This window comes from Mastigoproctus giganteus, chromosome 4, assembly GCF_048544385.1.
Source record: "Mastigoproctus giganteus isolate SK-2022 chromosome 4, ASM4854438v1, whole genome shotgun sequence".
Taxonomy (NCBI): domain Eukaryota; kingdom Metazoa; phylum Arthropoda; class Arachnida; order Uropygi; family Thelyphonidae; genus Mastigoproctus; species Mastigoproctus giganteus.
The window spans coordinates 143,756,688-143,783,581 of record NC_143578.1 but is presented as its reverse complement, the minus strand read 5'-3'; the positions used below and the strand labels follow the sequence as shown (position 1 = coordinate 143,783,581).

At 37.5% G+C, this 26,894-nt stretch overlaps 1 protein-coding gene across 1 annotated transcript in view; it reads left to right on the top strand.

The window, feature by feature from the left end:
• Orc1 (origin recognition complex subunit 1) overlaps positions 1 to 26,894 on the top strand; it is a 699,813-nt gene that overhangs the window by 144,582 nt on the left and 528,337 nt on the right. Inside the window, exon 4 of the mRNA XM_090372377.1 lies at positions 19,077 to 19,290. Coding sequence (XP_090228503.1) covers positions 19,077 to 19,290 — 214 coding nt within the window. The remainder of the gene's footprint in view (positions 1 to 19,076; positions 19,291 to 26,894) is intronic.

The following is a 26,894-nucleotide window of genomic DNA, read 5'->3' as shown; positions in this document are numbered from 1 at the left end:
GGTCAACGTTCTCTCCTTTTCTGCAAATTTCTCCTTGCCCTTTCGCCCTTCTTAAACATTTATTACCCGTTTCTAATCCTTCAAATTGTTCGCGTATTTAAAATTTTATAAATACAAAAAAATTATATTAGATAGTATGAATCAGAGCTGTACTACTCAATATGTTCTACGTTGATAATAATATTAGTAAAATAATAAGAGGAGTTTCCTTCTCTTTTTTTTTTTTTTATTCACGAATAGTGTGGGCCTAAAATTTTTGGGGTGTGATGGATGGCTGTGGTGTTGTCAAAAGGTCCATGGCATTTTTAATAAAAGAAGCTGTGGTGAATTTTTAGGTGCAGAGGAAGAACAAGTTGTGACTTTCAGAAAATATCTAAATGACCTCATTAAAAATGAGGGCTTTATTTTGTCACAGCTTTATAATGCTGACAAGACTGGGCTTTTTTATCATGCTGTTCCTGAAAATACCCAGACTTACAAGCATGAAACAAGCACGAAACAAGCAGTCCTGATCATAAGCTAAATAAGGAGCGAATTTCAATTTTATTTGTGCAAATGCTGATGGCTTGCATGGGCTTAAGCCTATGGTAGTTGGTAAGGCAAAAAAACCTCGTGCTTTAAAGGATTTAATGAACCAGCTACCGGTGATATATTCCCACTCAAAAAATGCCTGGTTTACAATGGATATTTTCTGTGACTGGTTCTTTAACCATTTTATTCCTGATGTGTGATGATCTCAGATAGATGTGCTGAAAATTCCTTCTCATGAAATAAAGGTGGTTTTACTACTAGCTAATGCACCTGTTCACCATAATGCTGAGAGGTTAGTTAGCAGGGATGGGAGAATTAAGTGTTTTTCTGCCTCCTAACACTACTTCACTGATACAGGTGATGGATCAGGGTGTAATTGTTGCATGTAAAAGGTTGTATAAGAAGAAGTTTTTGGAAGAGGTAATGGTTGTTTTGGAAGAAACAGAAGATGCAGAAGAAGATACAAGAGGCACCAGGACACTGCAAAATTTACATGCATACAACATCAGCTCTGCTAGCTTCAACTTAGCAGCTGTGTGGAAAGATATGGAGTTACTACCTTGGCCAATGCTTGGAAGAAGTTGTATGATGTAGAACCTGAAATGGACTTTGAGGGAGGTGAGGCATCTAAATTTTGGGGCCCTCTTCCAAGGGCCGGCAACAAAATGCAACTGAGAATAATGTGGAACAGTGGCTCGAAAACGAAAGTGATCCGGGCTATCAAATTTTTTCTTTGCGGAAAATCTTCTTCGTGAGAACATGAGGACGTTGATGATGACAAAGACGAAGAATCAGTTGTACTTCATCCTAAATTGTCTGTTATAAGACAATATATGGATGAAATCATATATTTTATTGAATCGTCATCAGACCCTGATGTGCTTCCTTATTATGAATATTTTAGAGAATTTCGATCTACAGTAATAAGGAGGCAGCACCAAGGTGTAAGGCAATTGAAGCTTGATGATTTCTTCAAGACCACTTCATCAACTGGACATGTTTCATCAGAACCCTCTTCCAACAAGGAATTAACACCTCTCCCTCCATATGGCAGTTGTTTCTGACTCTGAAAATTTTGATTCGTTTAATTAAGTTAATATTAATATTGCATATTTTGTATATTTTTTTAACGTTTTTGTGTACGTTTCTTATTCTGTGGAGTTTAAGAATTTTTTTTCCCTCTAAAAGGGATTTAAGTTATAAAACTAATATTCACATTGAAAACAACTTTGTGTGAGCTGTAAGAAAAAATAAAATAAAAAAAAAGTGGTGGAAACACTTCATTGGTTGTATAGTTTTTGATGTGTTTAATTAAAATAAAGTTTGGTTCCTGTCGTAAATTTATTTTACTTATACATTAACCCCTGGCTTTTAGCCGTGAAGGGTATTGTGTACGGCATGTGCGTTTTGTATGCAATAAAGAGTTCTTCTTCTATTATAATAACATTTTAATACATCCTGTTCATTGTAAGTTCAGTATTAATATATGTTTTTAAAATACATTTGATTTAATGGACTTTTGTCAATAGTGGACATCCCTTTCCCCAATTAGTCCATTAAATCGAGGGCCTACTGTACTAGTAATGCCTTATATTTTACACTGGAATTGCAGAAGATTTTGTAGCAACATTAATGATATGCAAGACTTAATTGCTACTCTCCATGGTTTCTGTCTGCAAGAAACCTATTTAACTTCTCAAATTTCTACCGCCATGAAAAAAACTATTCTATCTATTTACAAGATTGCAATATGTCTGCTGCCCAATGGGGTTGTGGCCATCTTGGTTATCTCAAAGATCTCAACCAAGAAAATTGTTCTTCAAACTGAAATTGAAGCTGTTACTGTACATTTCATAACCCAGATTGCATTAATACTAGTTTCAATCTATCTCCTACCAAGTTCTACTTTCTCTTACAGACTTAAAGAACTTCTAATACAGTTACTTTCTCCTGTCTGTCTCTTGGGAGATTTCAGTGCCCACCACCCCTTATGGGGATTGACTATATTAAATAGACTAGACCAACTGATTGAAACCTTCCTGGATAAGCAAAACCTTACCATTCTTAAAATCCTTACCGGTGCATCCACTCACATTATCAACTTGACAAGCTTCTGCAATCGATCCCTCGATATGCTACCCAATTCTGTTTCCAATCATGGAATGGGCCATTATAGATCATCTCATGGGCAGCAACCATTTTCCAATTGTTTGTGATCTGGTCACTACACAACAACAACAACCATTAGCCCAACCCTGCATGAAATGTAAATTCTCTCAAGCCAACTGGGTCAAATTTCAGTCAGCTCCCAGCGTGGATGAGAAAATTATACGAACAGAGCCAGTAGATGGTCTCAGATTATATTACATCACACCTATTATCTGCAGCTAATTGCTCAATTCCATTGTCGAATCCCTCGTCCCAGTGGCACCATAAATATTTCTAGAATGAAGGATGCACAGAAGCAAAGAAGTTAAAAAATAAAGCATGGAATTTATTTCATAGATCCCCAACCACAGTTAGTCATTAACTACAAGAAACTAGGGGTAAAAGTACGTCTCGTTCAAAGACTAGCCAAGAAAAATTCCTGAATTTGGTTTGCCTCTACTGTAAATAGAAACACCAATTCCAAGTTAATATGGAAGAAAATTAGGCAGATTGCAGGCAAGTTTCCAATCTTCCATTTCCCAATTTTTTTGTGGAACGGGCAAGAACTCTCTGCAAATGCCTTGGGCAAAACCTTTACCCAACATGCAGCAGTGCCGCTGGGCCAGATGGAATATATTATATCATGTTACAGTGATACATATCCCCTCCTCGAAGAAAAAAAAAAATTACAAATAACTGCTTGTCTTTTATAACCGAATCATTCTGGAAAACATTTATCCCACCTCTTGGCACCATGCCACAGTTCTGGCCTTTGTGAAACCTGGAAAAGATTCTACCAGTCCTTACAGTTACAGACCAATTTCTCTCTCCAGTTGCCTTGGTAAATTACTTTAAAAAATTATCCATTTGTATCATTGAACTGCGACATTTAATCAGTAATAATCAGCATGGTTTTCTCAGGAACAGGTCTTCCTTAGAACTCACGATCAAGGCTGCGATTGGCAATGTCTTTCTGAAAAACGAAAAATACTATATGGCATTATCAGTGACCTTCATGCTCTTGGTCTATGAGGCAACCTGCCTATATTCATTAGGAACTTCCTTCAGAATAATTCGTTCTGAGTTCGATATCAATTCTTGCTCCCCAAGACATTCTTACAGGAAGAAGTAATGCCACAAGGGTCTGTACTGAGTGCAACCCATTTTCCCTTAGAATTGATTCCATCACAAAAGAACTGTCAAATACTGTTGAGACCTACCTTTACGCAGATACATTGAATGGCAATTGCAGATATCCTGAATAAAGTCCAAAGGTGGGCAGAGTTCAATGGCTGTTGTCTGTCACATCAACGAACCGTTGCAATTCACATTTGCAATAAATGTAAATTGCATACAGATCTTGAACTATAGATGTCAAACTTTACCATTCCAATGACTAACAACATCAGATTCAGTCCAATATCAGATTTTGTCCTTGAGGGTGTTTCAGACATTCTCTCAGATATTCCAAGCTGTGCTTGCTACCTGGAGTCTAAAAATGGAAGTGATATTTGGGTACATTCAAGTCAAGTTGAGCTAATTTCGGAAGTCCGATCAGTCTTTGACAGCCAAATCCTCTGCTTGCGTCTTCACGATAGTGAGACTGTTAATAACCCTGGATATAATACCCATATGGCAACCTAGTACACTGTGGATGACCACCCAGGTGCGAGCCAACATAAGCAGGGGTCAAGGTGTGGCGCACACACCACACGGAAGAATGCTGCTCCTCTGTGTTACCAGGCGATAGGAGGTGATAGATGACATCAACTGGTGCAATGCCACCACTTTGATTATCGGAGGCTTTAATTGGTGGAACATGTTTAGTCTCCAGAGCAAGCTCCGGTAAATCCTCTGCCATCATCATCTCTTCCAGATTGAACCTATTGGTAACTCCCTGGGAGGATTTGGATTAGCTAGTGTATAATCTCACTGCCTCTACTCTGCCAGATAGTGACTGGAGGGAGTCCAAATAGTGTGTATGCAGGGGGGGCCATTGTAGAGGCAATGTTATATTAAGGAGCTGGGTATATTCTTAACATGTGTATGCTATATCCAAAAATTTTATTACTTCATACAGCATGTCCCCCATCCCTCACTTTTTCTTACTACTGAATACACCACAAATTGTCAAACTAATAGAGAAAACTTATCTGTGAAAAGATCAACCTCCCAAACATGTTCGTGTTCATTTCACAAATATACACGGTCTCAGTTCTAATCTCAGTGATGTCCATTTCCACTTACAATCTTCCAAACCCCATGTACTTTTTCTGACAGAGTCTCAGTTATCGGTTGATTCAACCACTGCTCATCTCAGTTGTCTGTATTATTTGCTGTATGATTCCATTTACTTCAAAGGTGGTACTTGAGCATATGACTGTTCTGATATTCCCTGGCAGAGACTTAATAATTTGGATCCTCCTCTTTTCAATCTTTTCTTGCTTAAAATCTCTCTACCACATTCTGTCAAATTCATCTGTTGCTTCTATTGTTCTCCCAACTCCACTAATCACCTAGAACTCTTTGAAACTTGACTTAATCCTGTCCAACTTAACTAACAGTGAGATAATTTTCCTTGGTAATTTTAACATTCACAATTACAGCTTGCTTCCTTTTTCTAGTCACATGGATCCAACTGGTTGAGATGCTAAGGCTTTTGCAATTACTAATAACCTCGCACAGATTGTTAATTTCCCTACCAGAATACCGGACAATCCTAACTGCACAGGTAACATGCTTGATATTTTTCTCACAAACAATCCTAAGTACACAGTTGAGGTGAGTGGTCCCCTAGGCACCTCATCACAAATTTCTGATTGTCTCTTCTTCAATGGAGCCTTTTTCTCATGGCCATTCGGATTACTTGGTCGGATTACTATTTCAAAACTTCTGATGTCAATGTTTGCTCAGATTGTGTCAGTGAAATTATTCTTGTAGGAATGGAATCCTTTATTTCATACTCCACCTTAAAATCTCATCCTTTATCTAAACCCTGGTTTTCCAATAAATGTGCTTAAGGCTTGAACAGAGAAGAATGCTGCATGTCGTAATTGGCTTTCTTCCAGATCTTCAGTTTCATTTTCAGAATATACCAAAGCTTGCAACAATTGCAAAGCAGTTATTAATCAGTCCCAACTAGATTTAAAACAGGCTAAGAGTAGAAAATTTTCTTCTTGTCTAAATGGTACATGAGCATTCTAGTCTCTTGCCAAAGCTGTTGGCTGCAAAAGTTGCAGCCAATAGCTTTGGCAAGAGACTAGAATAGAAAATAGCTTTGGATGCATGTGGTTATAGATCCAATACCAGATGGTTCTGTTGTCACTTCAGCCAAGGATAAAGCAGATGACTAGCATCCTATTTTTCTTCCAACTCGTGTATTAATGATCTTGGTTAACCACTTTCTACCATTCCTAGTACACTTCATTCAATGCCTCCTGTGTTCTTCCATCCAATGGATCTCAGAATAATTTTGAACAATCTTGATGCTAAGAAAGTTGCAGGACCTGATGGTATTTCTCCACTTGTTCTCAAAACCTGTGACCCTGAACTTACTATTGTTCTGTATTCTGTATTTTCTCTTTGCTTTCTTATTCCAAAGGTATTTTTCCTTCTGCTTGGAAATTTGGTCATATCCAGCAAGTTCCTAAAAAGAGTGACAAATCCTTCGCATACAATTATCGTCCTATTAAAATTAATTCTATTCTTTCTAAAGTAATGGAGAATTCAATTAACTGCTACCTCTTAAACTATCTAGGGACTTCCCATCTGATCAGTGATCGCCAATATGGATTCTGTCAGTGTCGATCCACTGGTGATATTCTCCCTTATGATACCCACTATGAACAAATTCAATTGAAAAGTTTGGTGAAACTTAAGCAGTTGACATTTCAAAGGCTTTCAATCGTGTTTGGCATAAAGGTCTTCTAAATAAGCTTCCGTTGTATGGTTGGCAACTGTTTTTTGTAATTGGTATCCAGTTTTCTCTCTGACTGCTCACTGTAGATGGCTTTCTGTCCTCCAACTTCTCCACTAATGGTGGTTTTCCCCTGGGTTCAGTTGTTTCTCCGACTCTTTTTCTCTTGTACATTAATGACCTTCTTCCATTGACTGGAAATCCTATCCATTGTTTTGCTGAAGATAGCACATTGCTTTCCAGTTTGAGAAATCTTCGCTGTTCATACAGCTTCAAATTCTCGAATATCCACTACCAATTCCATAAATGTTGATCTCCAGGTAATTCTCCAGTTGGGCAAAGATAACCTAGATCTCAACTAGTCAACTAAAACTCGGTCCTGTCTTGTATCTCGCAAAAAGAATTCTACGCCTGTGCTTACCTTTGGTTACACTACGATTTGTAGGCAAAATGATATATCCATTTTGGGGATTACCCTGACTTCTAATTTCTCTTGGCATGTGCACATTAATAATATTGCTTTCTTTGCATCTAAAAAACTGGGTTTTCTCTTTTGCTCTTGGCATTTCTTTTCTTGCAAGCAGCTGTCCACGCTGTACAAATCACAAATCTGCCCTACCAACAAGTATTGTTCTCACATCTGGGGTGGTGCTCCCAAAATGTCTCTCTCTCTCTCAGGCTTCTAGATTCCATAGGTTAATTAATGACTCATCTCTAACAGAGTTTCTCCACTCTCTGTCTTATAGACATTCTGTTTCTGCTGCATGCCTTTTCTATAGATACTTCCATGGCCACTGTTGTTCTTCTGACTTGGCTTCTATAATTCCTGTTCTCTCTTTCAAAGCAGTCCGAACATGTGCCGTTACCACTCAACATACATTTACTTTCCAACTTCAAACTCTCAGAACCAATTTTCCTTCTTCCTCAATTATTCATTCAACTTCCGTTTTCTGGAACAACTTCACTCATATGTATTTCCTGATAATTACAAACTTAAGTCTTTCTTTGTAAGAGCAACCCCTTTGTTTCTTTCACTAATCTTGTTGCCCTTCTTTGTACTCGTTCCAGCAGCTCTATATCCTTCTTGAAATGAAGCCTCCAGACCTGTGTACAGTACTCAAGTAGTGGCCTGATTGCCTTATACAAGGGCATAATCACCTCCTTATCCCCACTAGAAAAATTCCTGTATATCATTGACAAAACACCATGAGCTACTCTTGCAGACTGTCTGCACTGCTCAGAAAACTTCACATCTGAATTCACAATTACCCTGAGGTCTTTTTATTGTCTACCACCTGAGTGTAGTACCACACAGTTGATAAATTACTCTGGGGTTACTGCTACCCATATGCAGTACTTTACTTTTGTCAATGTTAATCCTCAGTTGCCACCTCTGAATCCATTTGATCAAATTTTCTAGATCCTGTTAGAGTTACAGTAGTGTAACTGTAACTGTCATTAGTGTCCTTAACAACCCTGCCAACCTTTGTATCATCTGCAAACTTAGACATTAAGCCTGATATACCTAAATCGCTATCATTAATAAATACAGAAAACAACAATGGACCCAACAGTGAACCCTGGGGGACTCCACTAATAACATTAGTCCACGAAGAGCAGTGTCCATTAATTATGACTCTGTCTCCTCCCACTCAACCATCCCTGTATCCATAGCAGCAATTGGCTCCCAATGCCACACTTCCAATGTGTACAACAGTCTTTCATGTGCAACAGTATCAAAAGCCTTCCTAAGATCCAAGTATATGATATCAAAATTATTCTTTGCATCCAGTTCCTTTGTGACCACATCATAGTAACCAATCAAATTAGTCAGACAAGGATTCTCCTTAAAAAAACCCACGCTGTGTCTGAACTATAACTGAAGTATTGTCTAGATGATCCTGCTGTGCTTCTTTCACCAGTGTCTCCATTAATTTCCCCAGAACAGAAGTTAAACTGACAGGTCTGTAATTGCATGTGTTAGACTTTCATCCTCATTTATGAAATGGGGTCACATTTGCACATCTCCAATCCATGGGTACCTCCCCTGAGTCCAAGGACGCTCTCATAATTATGACTAAGGGGTTGCATACTTACTTTGCTGCCTCCTTTAATATAACTGGATAGATTCCATCCACCATAGCTGCCTTGTGTTTATCTTCAATAGTTTTTGCTCCACTTTGCTCTCTGTTATTACAAAATCATTTAGCTCACTGCCAGAGTTTAATACACCTCTGGCATTCCGCTCCCTAATAGCTCCTCGTGTGCAAATGTAAATGCAAAATACTCATTCAGTTTACTATCTACCTGAGCAGGATCATCAGTTGGACCAATCTGATTCATCCCCTTCCTTCTAGAGTTTATATATGTAAAGAACTCTTTGCTGTTATTCTTTGCATCCTTTGCAAAAACCAAAAACTGAAAAAAGAGATCTAAAAACGAAAGGTAAAAGTTTGCAAATCTATACCTGGGATACAGAAAAGAAAGGGCTTGAAAATTGTTTTTTATCTCCTACCGAGTTACATTATATAAATTTCGTATCTCCTATCAACTTGAGTTATATGTATTAAGTTATAATATTACTTTTGTAAAATCTAAGTAGTTATAATTGATAATAAATTGAACTATCTACTGCCACCCATATTGTTCAAACTCTCACACTAGCTCTATATATGCCAAATCACCAATTCTAAAAGCTTTATGAATATTACTGATGTACGTTATGATCTACGTGGCAAGTTAAATTATTAAAACATGTAAGTATACACTGCTACAAGTTACGTAGAAACTTTTTGTATCTGCTATATCGATACAAAAACAATGGCAGCAGATTCGAATGCTACTGTCGATTCAATGCTGGCAGCAATCGACTCTGGTTTTTTATGCAATTACAAGGTGGAGTAAAGAATAAATGTACCAAATTAATCAAAAAATCACAAAATTACTATACTACTAAATTAAATTTAGTAGTATCTAAATCAAAAGTTATACAAAAACAATAATTTCAAATCAATAAATAAAAAAAAGTTTACAGCAGCTTTGAACATGTCTGTCTCCCGCTAGCCTTGTAAACAGACTCTTGTAAACAGACTCTAAAAAACGTTCAAATTCAACAAAACGTTCAACAATACATTCAACAAAACATTCATCTTCTGAACCTCCAGCCCATGCACGGTACTAAGTATTGTAGTTTCTAATACCTCTCGTTTGGAGATTTCATTAAAAAAAAAAAAATCTTGGGATTAATCCTTGACAGCAAGTTAGATTTCTTTGAGCACGTTAAATTTTTATGTACTATCTGTCTCAAAAAGCTGAACATTCTAAGCGCTTTATCAGCCTTGTCTTCAGGTGCAGACTGTACATCTTTGCTGTTCTTATATAGAGCATTGAACAGATTTGGATTATGGTGCTCCACTCTATGATTCTGCCTGGAAGAGTATGGATCTTATACAGCACAGTGCATTGCAGACTGCACTTGGTGCTTTTGGAACATCTCCTATCCATAGTCTATATAATGCTAATGAAATCTCATTTACCTTTTCAAAAAAACACTACTATGTAATTACAAAGCCAAAATACAGAGGAGTAGTCATTCTTGTTAATTCTAATGTGCCATCAAGACCGATCCGATTAATAATCAATCTAGAAGCTGTGACATTAGGTATTTCAGTTGCCCTTGTTTCCATTTATATTCCACCATCTCTACCATTTTCCCATTCAGGTCGACAACCTCGTTACACAGATCTCAACTCCAATTTGTCTTTTCAGAGATTTTAATGCACACCATCCATTGTTGGTGGTCTGCTACAACAAATTGGGATTGAGGAATTTATGAATAATGAAGATAAATTTAGATAAAAAATTGAAGATAAAGACCTTTATCTTAATTTACTAAACTCTGGATCTCCTACCTACAAGATCTACTTCTGCAGTTGACTTGTCGATTTGTTCACCATCCATCTTTCCAATACTGGAAAGATGAATAATACTGACCATGACATGGTCAGTATTATTCGTTCCCTTTAACAGCGATTAGTTTCCTTGATACAAACAGTGGCAACTTGAAATCCTTATAAACGATTCAGTTGCAAGTTTAATAAGGTGTACTGGGATGGCTATTCTGCTCAAATGCTTTTAGATAGAATTTATCTTCAATGAACCTACTGATGTAACTATTTTCATAACCAATCAGATTCTGACTGTGATTAATGTTTCAGTCCAAAATCCAAGACACATCGCACTCACCAAAATCAAAGACACATCGCACTCACCAAAATCACTGCTGGAATATAAAGTGCTATAATGCAAAACAAGTAGAAAAATTGTGCTTGGAATAATTTCTGCAATGTATCTTACCACCGGTGACATATTTTTATAAAAGACCTAAAGCTAAAGCAAGACAAATTAGATGGAAAGCAAAACTCAGTTCAGGGATTGCTTTTGCCTCAACCATCACAAAAGACACCGACATATGGCTCATCTGGAAAAGGATATAGGCCCCAAATGGCAAATTTCTTCAGCCGCCTTCTCCAATACTTCATTGGAAAGGGAAAAATGTGTCTACTCCTGAAGAAATTGCTAACTCACTAACAGAATTGTTTGCCACTATCTCTGCTTCCAAAAAATCAAGAGTACCATCTTTTAGACTCTGCAGACGAATATGAGGCATTTTCTCAGTTCATCCAGAAGCTGTTTACCAGGAGGAGAGCACAAATCGCACTAAACTGACATTAAGCCCAACGTTGAAGACTGACATCAGAACTATCTAGAAAGTTAGACTGCCCCCAGGAATAATGAAGCAGATCTAAGCCGACCACAACAACAGATCACAGTAAAAACAGCACGGACAGGACTTATCCCATGAATGGCTTGATAACCAGTCTGATCTCTGCTGAGATCGGACTGGAACCACTGAACAAATTGTAGCTATGCTGCCAAATGCCTTTTGGCGATCTGAATAGGGTGCCCTAACCCTATTCACTTTAAACTCCCTTCCACCTGGCAGGAGAGGGAAGAGACAGTTCCTCTTTTTCCTTCCTTCCTTCCTGCCATCTGCCTGATGAGGCATGGGCCTGCCTCACTGACCTACTGGAGTTGCCTTCCCTATCATCCCCATATTTCTGTCTTTGCTACTGAATGCCCCATGCAGTGTTAAAAATTTTAAATGTTCAAAAATTAATATGCTTATTTAGACCTCTTTCGGCTTAACTAGATTTCAATGTTAACCCCAACCCCCCTTTTTTTAGGTCCTAGCCACTGAAATCTCAGGAAATTAGGTGACAGGACCTGCCAGAGTGAAAATTTAAAACTACTGGGTACCTGGTTTGCCTCCACGGGGCTCAGTGCGTGCAATGTTGTGCCTTAGCAGAGGCCCAGCAGCTAAATGGCCAGAGGAACAATGGTACATGACACTACACATATACAAAATCCATACACTTTTAAATCTCTGGCTCTCCCAGTGAACTGGTATGACTACAATGAAAGCAATGTGGAGATGGGAGGAACCCCTGGTGCCATTTGACACTAAATACACTATCTCTGCTTCTGTCTCCTATGCATCCTTCTTCCAGTACATCAAAGCAGAACAGTATAAAATCAACTTCTTCAAGCAGTGCTCCTTCCTGTACAACCAACCCTTTATATTAATAGAATTTAAAGAATTGTTAAATAGATCTTCCAACAGTCCTGCAGGCCCAGATGGTGTTCATTACATTATACTCAAGCATTTACTTGAAGAGGACTTGTGTACTCTGTTGATTTGTTACTATTGGATCTTTTCTGAAAATGCTTGTCCTTTGGTCTGGTGACGCTCTTTCATTATCACCTTACCAAAACCAGGGAAAGATCCTTCCCTGGTTCAAAATTATAGGTCGATATCTCTCATGAGCTGCGTGGGTAAAATTTTTGAAAGGATGGTTAACACAAGGCTCACTTTGTTTCTGGAGTCACAGAATCTTCTGCTAGATCAACCCTAGATGTGATCATCAAAGCTGAATCTCATATCTGCAATGCCTTTGTCATGAAACATCTAGTCTCACAGCACTTAGATCTCGAAAAGGCGTTTGACACCACCTGGTTATGGTAATGGTATTATAATGGATCTTTACCATCTAGGAATAAGGGGACAGTTGCCTGAAATAATTCAATTTCTTGCACCTGTGTTCATTTCCAGTCTGATGTAAAAACATACCCTCTACATTTCATATTCGGGAGGAAGGCCTACCAAAGGATTCAATTCTTAGTTCAACATTATTTGCAATTCAGGTTAGCAACGTTACACAGGATATCCCAAAACCCATTGAAGCTTACATGTCTGCAGACGACTGTACAATTTCCTGTCAGTCTAAAAGTACGAACACCATCGAACGATAGCTCCAACTAGCCATAACCAAAATAGAATCCTGGACCTCACAGAATGGTTATCAATTATCAGAAAAGATATGCTCTACCACTCACTTCTGCAAGCTACAGGCTCTCCATCCTGATCCCAAACTAGAAATAAACAAAAATCTCATCCCATTTGTTAATACTGTTGGATTTCTTGGATTGACATTAGACAGCAAGCTAAACTTCCAAGCTCACATCACTCATTTAAGAACTACTTGTGTAAAGCATTTGATTATACTTCAATCAGTCTCATTCTTGTCATGGGGAGCTGATTGATATGCTGGGATCCTAGTTGGGAATATCTGTGTAATGCCCAGTGGGATTCCTTTTATGAAAATAAGCCCACTGAAAACCAGATCGTGTCACTCAGACTTAAAGAACTTCTTCATACTAGGAATGTTGATGTAAATGACACTAAGATCAACAGGGGAAATGTATCAATGTTGAACTTATTCCAGTATCAGACAGTTTTATGCTGTCCATTCTCATCTCAATTGCAATGCCTATACAACATACACTGATGGATTGAAAACTGCAATGCAGTAAGTGTGTAGTAGTAGTAGTAGTAGTGGCACTTGATGCAAGAAAGCAAGTGTAGGAGCTTATGCAGCATCAGCCAAAAAAAAAAAAAAAAAATCACACCATACCCTCCAAATGCCTGTCCAGTTCCTCCTTAAATTTATTTAACCTATCAACTTCCACAACGACAGATGGAAGTTTGTTCCAGCAATTAACCACCCGCTGGCTAAAGGCAAATTTCCGCACATCTATTCTACATCTATCCTTTCTTAATTTGAACTTATGTCCCTGTAAGTTCGTATTCTGAACAAGTGGGAGGATCCCATCAGAATTCAGCGTGCTCAACCCATTCAAGGCCTTATAGACCTCAATCAGATCACCGCGCAGGTGCCTAGTCTCCAGCCACTGCAATTTGTAGAACTTAAGCCTCTCTTGGTAAGAGGATCCCTTCATTCCCCTCACCAATCGTGTTGCTCTTCTCTGTACACGCTCAAGCAAATCTACATCCTTCCTAAAATGAGGCCTCCAGACCTGTACGCAGTACTCAAGGCGTGGCCTGACCATTGCCTTATACAGAGGGACAATCACCTCCTTTTCCCTGCTAGCAAAATTCCTAAATATCATTGACAAAACCCCATGACCTGCCCTAGCAGCCTGTCTACATTGCTCAGAAAACTTCATATCTGACTGCACAATTAGCAGTCAGCAGTTTTCCCCTCATTTACAGTTACTGCCTCATTACCAGCTACGTGCAGTATCTACATTGCTGAGCTATATGTCATAAAGCTAACACTTCACCAGATTGTTTAAAGTTCCATTTCACCTGCCCTTATTCCTACTGATTCTCTCAGTGCAGTCTTTGCCTTAATGGCAATTTCCCTTCATGTCTTCCTACACTGAAAACTGTTCACTATCAGTAACTCTCCTGCAGAGTGATTTCAGTCAGTAAAATTTTTTTGGATACCCAGACATTCTGAAATCCTGGGAAATGAGACTTGATCTTGCCGCTAAATAACCTCTTACTACCACCTCACAGCACCGTCAAGTTCCTTATACATATTACAAGTCTGTAATTCGCAAGGCCTGTTCTCAAAACTGCTCACATCTGGAAAAGAAATATCAGCAAAAAACTTTACCAGATAAAACTAGCTCCCGAGCTCTGTCTCTCTCTGGATTCAAATGAGATAGATGAGAAGAAGTGGTATTGTCAAGACTGAGAATTGGGCATAATCATCTTGCACACCTGTTTTTATAATTTGAGAAGATCCACCCCAGTGTACATCCTATCACACCCAACTTACAATTTGCCACTTTCTTGTAGACTGTTCTCTTTATCCATCCTTTCGGTCATTTAGCAAATTGAATGAAGCACAGATTTTATCCTATTTTCTTGGAAATCATTCAAACGAAGAACTCAGCATACTTAAATCGTACTGGCCTATACGTATGTATATAATACTTGTACAATTCTATTTGTTAAAAAATACGAAATAAACAACAAATTGACACAATTTGTCCTTAGTGGCCCTTGTATCATTCAACTTAATACCAGTAACAACAACATATAATCCAAAGTATATTCGTATTGGTCACAACAATAAGTGCTTAATAAAGCATATTCTTATTGATCCTGTTTATTATTGAGTACACCTAATTCTGTTTTTACACGATAGATACGTTCCTGAAAAATACGTGTAAAAAAAATTCGTGTAAAAAAAGACACTGTACTTATGGAAGAAAAGAAGATTGGTTCCGGATCTAAAAAAATCAGTAAAAATAATTAAAAAAAAACACATAAAAATATTCGTTTTAAGCTTATTATTTTATTTAAACAAAATACACATGTAATAATATGTAATGAAAATGTATTAAAGTAAATTTGTATGCATATGAAATGAAAAAAATTCTTCATGAACAAAAAAAATCTGTTTTACACATAATATTTTAAACGGCGCATACGTTTGCGTACGACTGGAATATCACTGCCATCACTAGAAATGTTGTGGACATCATCTTCTTCCTCTATTAATGAAATTCTTTCTGTGATCTCTTCAGCAAAATCAGCACGAGTCTCCTCTGGTGCTGATGTTTCACCGGTTTTACGAACGAATTCAGTTATTAATCGTTGTGTTCGTGTTTTGGTTAGGCCCTTATATAATTCTCTGTAAGAGGCTGTCAACAACTTCAGTTCACATTGAAACTTCCCAGCGCGTTCCTCATTAGGGTCATGTTTGACAAAATGATTACCTAATTTTCTGGCCAGTTCCAGACCTTTTATTAAATCTGCATTTAGAACATGATCATTTTCTTCATTATCACTACGTTCTGTGGGATAAGGAGTCCCAAGGACAAGCTCTAATATTTCATCTTCGCTTAGGGCTTTGTCGGTTAACAATTCATCAATATCTTCAAACGATAGATCATCGAATCCTTCTCCACCAATTTTGTGTGCCATTGTAATGATGTTGGGAAATTCGGTCGTATTAGGGATGATGGGATCTTTGCTTTTTACACATTGTGACCAAACCGCTTTCCAACACACATTTAAAGTTGCTGGTTTTAATTCAGTTAACGCTAATCCAACTTGATTGATACAATCCATAATTGAGAATTTCTTCCACATATCAATGACTGTTAGTGTTTCATCATTCAGTTTGTCCAAAACGTGTTGGAATGTTCGTTTTACGTAGTATGTTTTAATTGTCGCAATAATTACCTTGGTCTAGCGGTTGTATCAAAGATGTAGTATTAGGTGACAGAAATAAAATTTGTACGTTTGGGTGTTCCAAGACAGGATGGCCGGATGCATTGTCAAGAATCAGAAGAACTTTAAATTCGAGACCTTTCAAATTCATATAACATCTGACTTCTGGGACGAAAAATTTGTTGAACCATTCTGTAAAGATAGCAGTGATCACCCACCCAGGCCTTCTTGTTTGCCATTCCGTGAACAGGCAGTTTATTGATATCTACACCTTTCATTGAACGTGGGTTTAGGGCTCGATTTACCAATAGTGGTTTCAACATACGATCTCCTGAAGCGTTGGAGGAAAAGAAGGTCACACGATGTTTAGCTACCTTAAAACCACCAGCAGTTTTCTGCGATTTGGCTACATACGTTCTGTTCGGCATTCGTTTCCAGAAGAAACCAGTTTCATCTGCATTCCACACTTGATCAAGGGTGTATCCTCCATCTTCAATAATTTTTGCAAGTTCCTGCGGGAATACTTTAGCATCCGATTCATCTGCAGATGCAGTTTCACCTTTAATTTTTACATTATGAAGAGCATTCCTTTTAAGAAACCCTGTCATCTAACCTGTACTCGCAGAAAATTCATACTTTCTGTTTAACTGAGATGAAGTGCTTTGCTCTTTTTCTTTAATCTGTCTGTAAATTCTTAGTGCTGTTTGCTTGATGGCATTTCCATCTACTGGTACTCTTTTTTTTTGTGACTGATCTTCTATCCATATACCAGAGCCTTTTCCATTTTTAACTTGACAATATCTCTTGTATATGATGATGAATTAACACTTACTTTTGTTCCAGAACATACCGACTTCCTAATTGCAGCTTCATTTTTCTTAATAGTTCTTACGGTAGCTTCATGTACACCAAAATGCTTTCCTACAGACATAGCCCCTTGTCCAGTTGCAAGACGATCTAAAATTTGAATTTTAAGTTACAAAGAAATCGCTTTCCTTTTCATTTTGGTAATAGGCGAATTATTCGACATTATATAAGGGCTACCGAAAAATATCTCAGTTATAATTAATAAAAAAAGGTATGAAAAATTTGTAAACTTACAATTTATTGACTATCGGCAAAATTAATAAATTTATATGTGCACAAATTTCACTAAATATTCTTTCACTTTGAAATAGAGCTTACTACTAAATGTCTTTCGAAGATACAAATCACGAATACCGTAGATGTGCACCAAATTCAATAAAAAACGTTGATGATTCATAGATACCTAGACGTACACATTGGTAAACAAAAGCATGCGTTTCAAAACGCACACACTAGCTGTTATCCAATCTATTGGTGAGTGTAAAAAAAAAAGAAACTAATATGCCACAAATAAAATTTTTTTTTTTTAGAATTTAGGCAAAAAAAAAAATTCATAGAAATCGTGTTAAATCAAAATGACTCGCGCAAAAAGAGAATGAAATATTTATTTTGAATTCGTGTTAAATCAAATTCGTGTAAAAAAAGTTCGCGCAAAAACAGAATTAGGTGTACTGCATACAGGTCTGGAGGCCTCATTTTAGGAATGATGTAGAGTTGCTAGAACGAGTACAGAGAAGGTCAACAAGATTGGTGAGAGTAACAAAGGGATGCTCTTACCAAGAAAGGCTTAAGTATTTCAAATTGCAACGTCTGAAGTCTAGGTACCTGTGAGGTGATCTGATTGAGGTGTATAAGGCCTTGAATGGCTTGGGTAGGCTCAATGTTTATGGGATTCTTCCGCATGCTCAGATTACGAACCTGAGGAGGCATAGATTGCAGAATAGATGTGTGGAAGTTTGCCTTTAGCCAGCGGGTAGTTGATTGCTGGAACAGACTTCCATCTATTGTTGTGGAAGTTGATAGCTTAAATAAACTTAATTTATTCTGAATTAGACAAACATTTGGAGTGACTGGATGGGTGAAATGGGAAGTTTTTTTTTTTTTTTTTTTTGGCTGTGCTGTATATGCTTGCTTTCTTGCATCATATGCCTCAACTAATGCTAATTATCAGAATGCCAGATCTACAATTTTGCTGTCTTTCAAAGTTACTTGAGCCACTGGCACTCCACCTTATCGGGAGTGAAGCAAATTCTAATCACTACCAAGAGTGTATTTTAAATTAAGTGGATAAGCACGATTTAGCCACAGCAACCTTTTTTATTTAGAGACAGTACATAGAGACAGTTTCATGAATCCACTTATACAATACACATAAATACATATATTTGAAACACAGATCTAGTTAGTCCAGTCTAGTAAACGACACTCAAGAACTGCGACCCCATTTGATAGGAGCTTACTAAAATGCCAACATTCCATCAATTATAGAAGTGCATATTGATGAGTTCATACTTAATGAAGATGGCACCAGAAAGAATCCACATTAGCTGGTTTTAATTCAATGAAATTCAAAAGAAATGATGGGTTCACCAACAATTTGCTCTCCATTTTATTAAGTATATCTTGGCAGGCTGTAAACACTGTAGTAGCATCATCATTCATCAAAAGAAGAATAACAAAAGAGGTGAGTAAACCTTTAGCATAATTATTAGAGCATCCTTGGATTCGGTTGAGACCTTATGGATTCGATGTGTGCAAATTGTCTTCCTTATTCATAAAAGGGATCAAAGGAAGAACTGAATAATTATAGACCTGTAAGCTTCACTATTAAAAGTTTGTAGGCTCTTGTATTACTTTTTTCGTTTAACCTGTTAGCAGGGATTTAGTAGTATTAAAAATATGGAATGTAGTAATTAAATATTTGGTTTGGAAACTTCACAAAGCCAAGTGATGGAATTAAAATACCATTTATTCTACTTTCCTTCTTGCTTTCTTTTTTATCAGGTAATATTACTTCCAGAAGGAATAACAACTGATAGGATTTGGGAATTGGAAGACACTAAGGAATTGCCTACATTTTTTTGTAGATGGAAATTCAATGGACACTCTTTTGAGCCAGTTATTCCTTCCAGTTTTGTTCATAAAAAATATGCCAATAGACAAATCTCAAAAACAGCATTGTCTTTAGGTACTCCTGTTTTAAAAAAGGAATATGCAAGTAAGTATATGGTAGTAAGCTAAAAATTAATTCAAACAGTTTTTATTGCCTGTTCACATATAAAAAAAATTATATCTAATAAATATATCATAGAAATATACTTATACATATATTTGAATAACGTTTAAAATAGTTGGAAACTGAATCTTTCATGATAAAAATAAAATAAAAAGGTACAGCAAACATCAGAGGCAGCAAAAAGCATATTCCTCTACATGATGCTTGAAATATAACCATACAAATAAATTAGAATGAGTTAAAAATAAAATAATGCCAGCAGTATGGTAAGACAAGAGCGAAAATAGTTGAAATTAAACTTAAGAATCAAACCAAACAGGGAGGGAAGAGGGGTAACAAGAGTAAAAATATTGCGGCAGAAAATCTAAGATAATTTAGAACATCTAATTATAAAAATAATAATTCATTAAATTTTGAAAGCCAAATAAAATAGAAATTTAGCGGCACCCCCTCTGACAGGCACAAGGTCCAATTTATGTGAAATATCACCAACACAGATCTAGACCACTACAGTAAAATAAACCAAAAATAGACTGACCATTATGCCCCATCTCAACAGAGGACCACAACGCCAATAATGGTCAGGGACTGAATGGTCAACAGACCGGGGTTCGAGCCCGTGAGCCACCAAATACGGAGGATGCGGAAAGGTTAGGGAATGACCACCGCATATCCCCAGAGCAATATGGCCTTAGTTGCTAATGCTCCTAAATAATAACAACATTACAATGGACCTGGTACCCGTCAGAGGGGACGCCATTAAATTTCTATTTTATTTGGCTTTCAAAATTTAATGAATTATTATTCTTATAATTAGACGTTCTAAATTATCTTAGAGATTTTCTGCTGCAATATTTTTACTCTTGTTACCCCTCTCTTCCCTTGCTGTTTGGTTTGATTCTTAAGTTTAATTTCAACTATTTTTGCTCTTGTCTTGCCATACTGCTGGCATTATTTTATTTTTAACTCATTCTAATTTATTTGTATGGTTATATTTCAAGCATCATGTAGAGGAATATGCTTTTTGCTGCCTCTGATGTTTGCTGTACCTTTTTATTTTATTTTTATCATGAAAGATTCAGTTTCCAACTATTTTAAACATTATTCAAATATATGTATAAGTATATCACATGACAGTAGTGGGTGAATTGCTAACGCTGCGCCTGTGCTGCCATCTATAGTTCATATTTCGTCTATATAAACCGATTAAGATTACTTTTGAAAGTAGTGTGGCTTTGCACTGGAGTGCTCGTATCTATTCTATTTTTAATTTTCACTGCATCAGGACCACCGCTGTTCAGGTCCTCTGCATTGGAGGTTCGATCTGGAGATCGGGTGGCCGACTGATCTTTCGATCGACTTGCCTTAGCTGCGATTTGTCTAGCGATCGAATTGCAGCGATTCCCTACCATTATTGACCTTGTGGTCCTTTGTTGAGATGGGGTGTAATGTTCAGTCTCTTTTTGGTTTATTTTTGTTTTATTTTACTCTAGTGGTCTAGATCTCTGTTGGTGATATTTCACATAAATTTGGACCTGGTGCCCGTCAGAGGGGGTGCTGTTAAATTTCTATTTTATTTGGCTTTCAAAATTTAATGAATTATTCTTATAATTAGATGTTCTAAATGATCTTAGAGATTTTTCTGCTGCAATATTTTTACTCTTGTTACCACTCCCTTCCCTCCCTGTTTGGTTTGATTCTTAAGTTTAATTTTGACTATTTTCGCTCTTGTCTTGCCATACTGCTGGCCTTATTTTATTTTTTATTTTTAACACATTCTAATTTATTTGTATGGTCATAGAAATATATATATATGCAGCGATTCCATGACCATTATTGGCCTCGTGGTCTGTCGATATGGGGCATAGTGGTCAGTCTTTTATTTTGATATTTTGTTTTTCTCTTAGTAGTTCTTTTAACCCCTTTTTGGTGATATTTCACGTTTTTTGGAACATGTACCTTACGAGGGGAGTACCGCTAAATTATAATATAATTGGCATTATTTTAAATTTTATATCGGTTTTATTAATTGGATTTAAAGTGTGCTAAATTATATAGGGGATATTCGGCTACTGTTTATGTCTTATTACCTTTACATCCCCCCCCCCCCCCATTTATTTTATGTTAATTTTCGCTCTACAGTTTTTGCCATACTACTGGCTTATGTTTTATTTTATTTTGAATTATCGGATATATATATATAATTATTAATATCATATAAGTATAATATCTGTAAAAGAGTAGTAGAGGCTAATGGTATAGTATACAAAAAAATTGCCGGTTATAGTGCAAACCGAGAAAAACCAGTACGACGTAACGGCCCCAGAAACATAAAAACTTATGTACGCGCCAATGGTATCCTGAAAAAAAAATATATGTGCAATACAAAGTAAGGTAAACCTTACATATAAAATATAACAAGAAAAGTCAGTAAGAATAAGATAAATATATATATAAAAACTGCTTACCACAGCAAAAGAAATGTTAGAAAGGCCGAATAATACCGCACGTGTAGTATATATGTGACACAAACCAACCGAAGCTCCCCCTAGGATCTGTAACTACAGATCCTAGGGGGAGCTGTGGTAAGCAGTTTTTATATATATATTTATCTTATTCTTACTGACTTTTCTTGTTATATTTAATAACCAGGATCCCTTACTATAAGGGACGAGAAGTTATGCCCCCGGTTTTATCCTAAGTAACCTTCTTTCCTTCTATCCTTCCTGTACACATTGTACTCTCAAAATTCCAGTTCTGCATTCCCTTATATCTGTGTGACACCACATCTCTGAAATCCCAACAATATCTTCCTTTGATGTTCTGAGCAATATCTCAAATTCATCAAAGTTATTTACCAAACTCCTAGCATTGGTGTATATGCAAGTATACCTGCACCTGTTCCTATTCTTAGCTACCCTAACACAACCCATGTGTTTACTTGTGCCCCAATGACTCCCATCAGTCTCTGAAATACCCTGCATCTTGTTTTCCAGGTTGCTACTCATTCCAATAGAAGCAGTGCAAGAATCACTTTCACCTCTGCCAGTAGCTACTGTTAATCTATTAGTCCTTGTATCCCCCCAAGCTAGCAGTTTTCCGACTCACCTAACACTGCCTCGATCGCATCAGCAAATATTTTTGCACCCTTTCTATTTAAGTGTATCCCATTCCTGTAGAAGCAGTCTCTCCTATTAACAAGTACAGACCAGGCTGAAAAAAATTCTACCCCTTGAGCCTCGCACAATCTTTCCAGGGCCGAATTGATTGACAAGGCTTTCATCATATACTCCCTACTTTCGTGTCTGGGCAGAATAATGTCAGGATTTGGGATTCAGAAAATCCTCATGCCACCCTAGACCATGAAAGGGATACTCCCAAGGAAACATGTTTTGTGCCGTAAGTTGTTCTAATGTTTTTGGGTCTTTCTTCTTTGCTGAAAAAACTGTTACTATAATCGTATACCTGGACATGCTTCAGATTTACCTTATGCCAATCCTGAAGGAAACAATGCATGGAGGTTTCATTTTCCAACAAGATGGTGCACCCTGTCACTTCCACACTGCAGTTACTTCTTACCTCAGTGCTGAAGTCCCAGTATGGATTGGTCGCGGAGGTGTTATTCCATGGCCACTACGATCACCAGACCTTTCACTCCTAGATTTCAGTGTATGGGGTTTTGTAAAAGATCATGTTTACAGTCCGCCGCTTCCAACATCCATTCCTGAATTGAAATCACGAATCAGTATTGCACTTGGTTTGATCGACGTGAACATGCTCAGAAACATATGGCAAGAACTGATTTACCGATGGGACATTTGCAGAGTAACGAAGGGCAGCCACATCGAACATTTGTGAAAAAGGTAAACTTTGTGTTTCACTATCTTATAATCATGTGTACTCTCATGTTTGGCTGTATACCTATGCATAATAAACCATTTATTTTGCCCAACTAATTTATGTACACCCTGTATTAAAAACCAACTTAGAAGCAGTGGCAGTGAGAATAGTCATTGGAATTTCTATTGGAATCTTATCCCTCTATCTTTCTCTCTCTAGATTGGAATTAAACAATCTCACTATGCAGCTTCAATCTACCTATTGTGTTTTAGGAGAAATGGATGTCCATCATCATTTATGGGTTTCCTCTACAGTAGAAGTAACTTGATTTGAAATTTCCCTTGATGATCAACACTTAAATGTATTGAACACTGAATCACTCTTGTATTCAGTGTTCAATTATGCGTTATAATTATGTTAAGTCTTCGGCAGTAGACTTAACAATGTGTTCTCCATCAATTTATCCGAACATAGAATAGTTTGTATTAAATGATCCTTACAACAGTGATTATTTTCCAGTAGCATGTTCCATAGGGGCTCCCATCTAGTGAGTATGGGCTTAGAACACCCAGGGTCCTGAGCTGGATATCATCATTCTTCTCTTTCTTGGTTATTTCTCTTTCTCTCACTCACACACAGGAAATTCTTTTTGGCTGGTTTCCTTGCACTATATGGCTGATAATAATAATTGTTATTTTGGAATTTCAAAAAGATAATTGGAGTAAAAATATATGCATTTAATCAAGCTGGTTAAGCAACGAATAGAAACCCTGCCAGTAGATGCCCTATACATAGGACCAGGGTATGCTTGCCAGGGGCAAAAGTTGATGATGTAAAGTGGATATCAACTTTTAAGGGCACAAAAGGTGATGTACACAGAACTAATGATATTAAGAGTTGGTTGGGTTTTATTGGCGCATTAGCAACTAAGGCTATAATGTGCCACATTAAGAGTAAGAGATCTGCAGATTTACTCAACAAGTACAGGTCAATGTTGAAAAAAAGTCGTGAGTTCGGGTTGAATGTGAAAGTGTCTACAATTCTGCCCAAACACGATAGGAGGGAGTATATGATGAGAGCCTTGTTGATTAATTCGGCCCTGGAGATATTGTGCAAGGCTCAAGAGGTAGAATTATTTTCAGCCTGGTCTGTGCTTGTTGACAGGAGAGACTGCTTCTACAGGGATGGGGTACCCTTTAATAGAAAGGGTGCAAGAATATTTGCTGATGCTATCGAGGCAGTGTTAGGTGGGTTGGAAAACTGCCAGCTTGGGGGGATGCACAGACTAAAAGGTTAACAGTGGCTGCATGCAGAGGCAAAAGTGATTCTTGCAGAATAAGCAGCAGCCTGGAAAGTAAGATAATCGAGATTTCCAGGACTGCTGGGAGTCATAGTGGAACAAGTAAATACATGGGCTGTGTTAGGGTAACTAAGAGTAGGAACAGGTGCATGTATACTTGCATGTACACCAATGCTAGGAGAGGAGTATAGTTAGGAAATTTTATGAGTTTGAAGTGCTAGTTAAAACATCAAAGGCAGATATTGTTGAGATATCAGAGATGTGGTGTCACATAGATATAAGCAGTGAAGAATTGGAATTTGGGATTACAATGTGTACAGCAAGGATAGACAGGACAGGGTAGGAGGGATTATGCTGTTAGTTAAAAAACACACAAAATCTAAGGAAGTGCATCCAATTGATGTTGGTGGACAATGCAGTGTTGAGTCTGTTTGGTGTGAAATAAGAACTGGGAAAGAAAAAAATGAGAGAATATGTGTGTTATAGGCCTAATGAATCTGATGAGTATAATGAGCAATAGTGCAGAGAAAAAGAGTGGGCTAGCAAATCAGAATGTTGTATAATGAGGGATTTTAACTTGGCAGATATTGAAGGGAACTTGTGAATTGGTCACTCGCACACTAGCAAGACATTTGTGGATTTATTGGATGACTGTTTTCTTCAGCAACATGTTCGAGAGACAATCAGAGGGAGTAATACTCTTGATCTGATTATCAGCAGTGATTATTTATACATTAAGAATTTGCAGATAAAGGAACCACTGGGTAACAGTGATCACAGTGTACTGATGTGGGAATTTCTTAAAGATGTAACTACTATCAAGGCTAAAGGGAAGGGCTTTTGCTTTCGTAAAGTTGACTACAGCGGTCTCGGATAGTTTTTAAATTCTTTACAGTGAGATCAACTGATGAGGATGTTACCAATGTTGAATTCTAAATGGGAAGCTTTCAGGGAATTAATTTTAGAGGCTACTAGGCCTAAATGGAGGGCAGATGAATTAATGAGGCTCGTGGCAGAGAAGAAGAATGTATGGGATACCTACAACGTATCAGGTGACATAGAAGCCTATAGCAGGTATAAACTAGTCCGTAATCAAGTCACAGGGAAGGCAGATTACGAGAAATCTTCGGCAAAGGATGCAAAGAAAAACAGCAAAGAGTTGTTTACTTATGTAAACTAGAAGGAAAGGGATGAATCCGATTGGACCACTTAACATAGATGGGTTGACTGTTGATGATCATGCTCAGGTAGCTGATAAACTGAATGAGTATTTTGCATCTACATTCACACATGAGGAGTTATTCAGTGAGAGGAATACCAGAAGTTTAACAAACGCTAACAGGGAGCTAAGTGATTTTGTAATAACAGAGTAAAGTGGAGGAGAAATTGTTGTAGATAAACATAAAGGCACCTGGGGTGGATGGGATCTATCCAGTTATATTAAATGAGGCTGTTGTTGTTATTTGGTTTTTAGGAGCATTAGTAACTAAGGCCACATTGCTCTGGGAATATGCGGTGGTCATTCCCTGACCTTAGGAGCAATATGGTCATAGCAGCCCTTGCGCCAATAAATCCCACTCCAACAACAACAATTCCCTGACCTTTCTGCATCCTCCGTATTTGGTGGTGACGGGCTCGAACCCCGGTCTAATCAAGAAGCGTATGCTACGCACTGCTGCTCCTTCCACCTGGCTACAGAGGCGCCTATTAAATGAGGGAGCAAAGAAAGTAAGCAAACCCTTAGCCATAATTATGAGAGCTTCCTTGGACTCAGGGGAGGTCCCCATGGACTGGAGGTGTGCAAATGTATCACCAATTCACAAAGGAGATCCAAAAGGTGACATAAGTAACCACAGACTTGTTAGTTTAACTTGTGTTCTGGAGAAAGTAATGGAATCACTGGTTAAAGAAGCATTGCAGGATCATCTAGACAGGACTGCAGTAATAGTTAAGACAGCATGGGTTTGTTAAAGGGAGGCCTTGTCTAACCAATTTGATTGGATTCTATAATGTGGTCACAAAGTAACTAAATGCAAAAATAATTTTGATATCATACATATACTTGGATTTCAGGAAAGCTTTTGATACTGTTGCACATGGAAGACTGCTGTACAAATTGGAGAGGCATGGCATTAAGGGTAAGTTGCTACAATGGATAAAGGGATGGTTGAGTGGGAGACGACAGAGAGTGGTAATCAATGGACACTGCTCTTTGCAGATAAATGTTATTAGTGGAGTTCCCCAAGGTTCAGTGTTGGGTCCATTGTTGTTTTGTATATTTATCAATGATATTGATTAAAGTATATCAGGTTTAATGTCCAAGTCTGTAGATGATACAAAGGTTTGCAGGGTTTTTAACAACAGTACGGTATGCTACTCGAACTGGATCTAGATAATTTGGAGAAATGGGCTGAGAAGTGGCAACTGAAGTTTAACATTGAGAAAT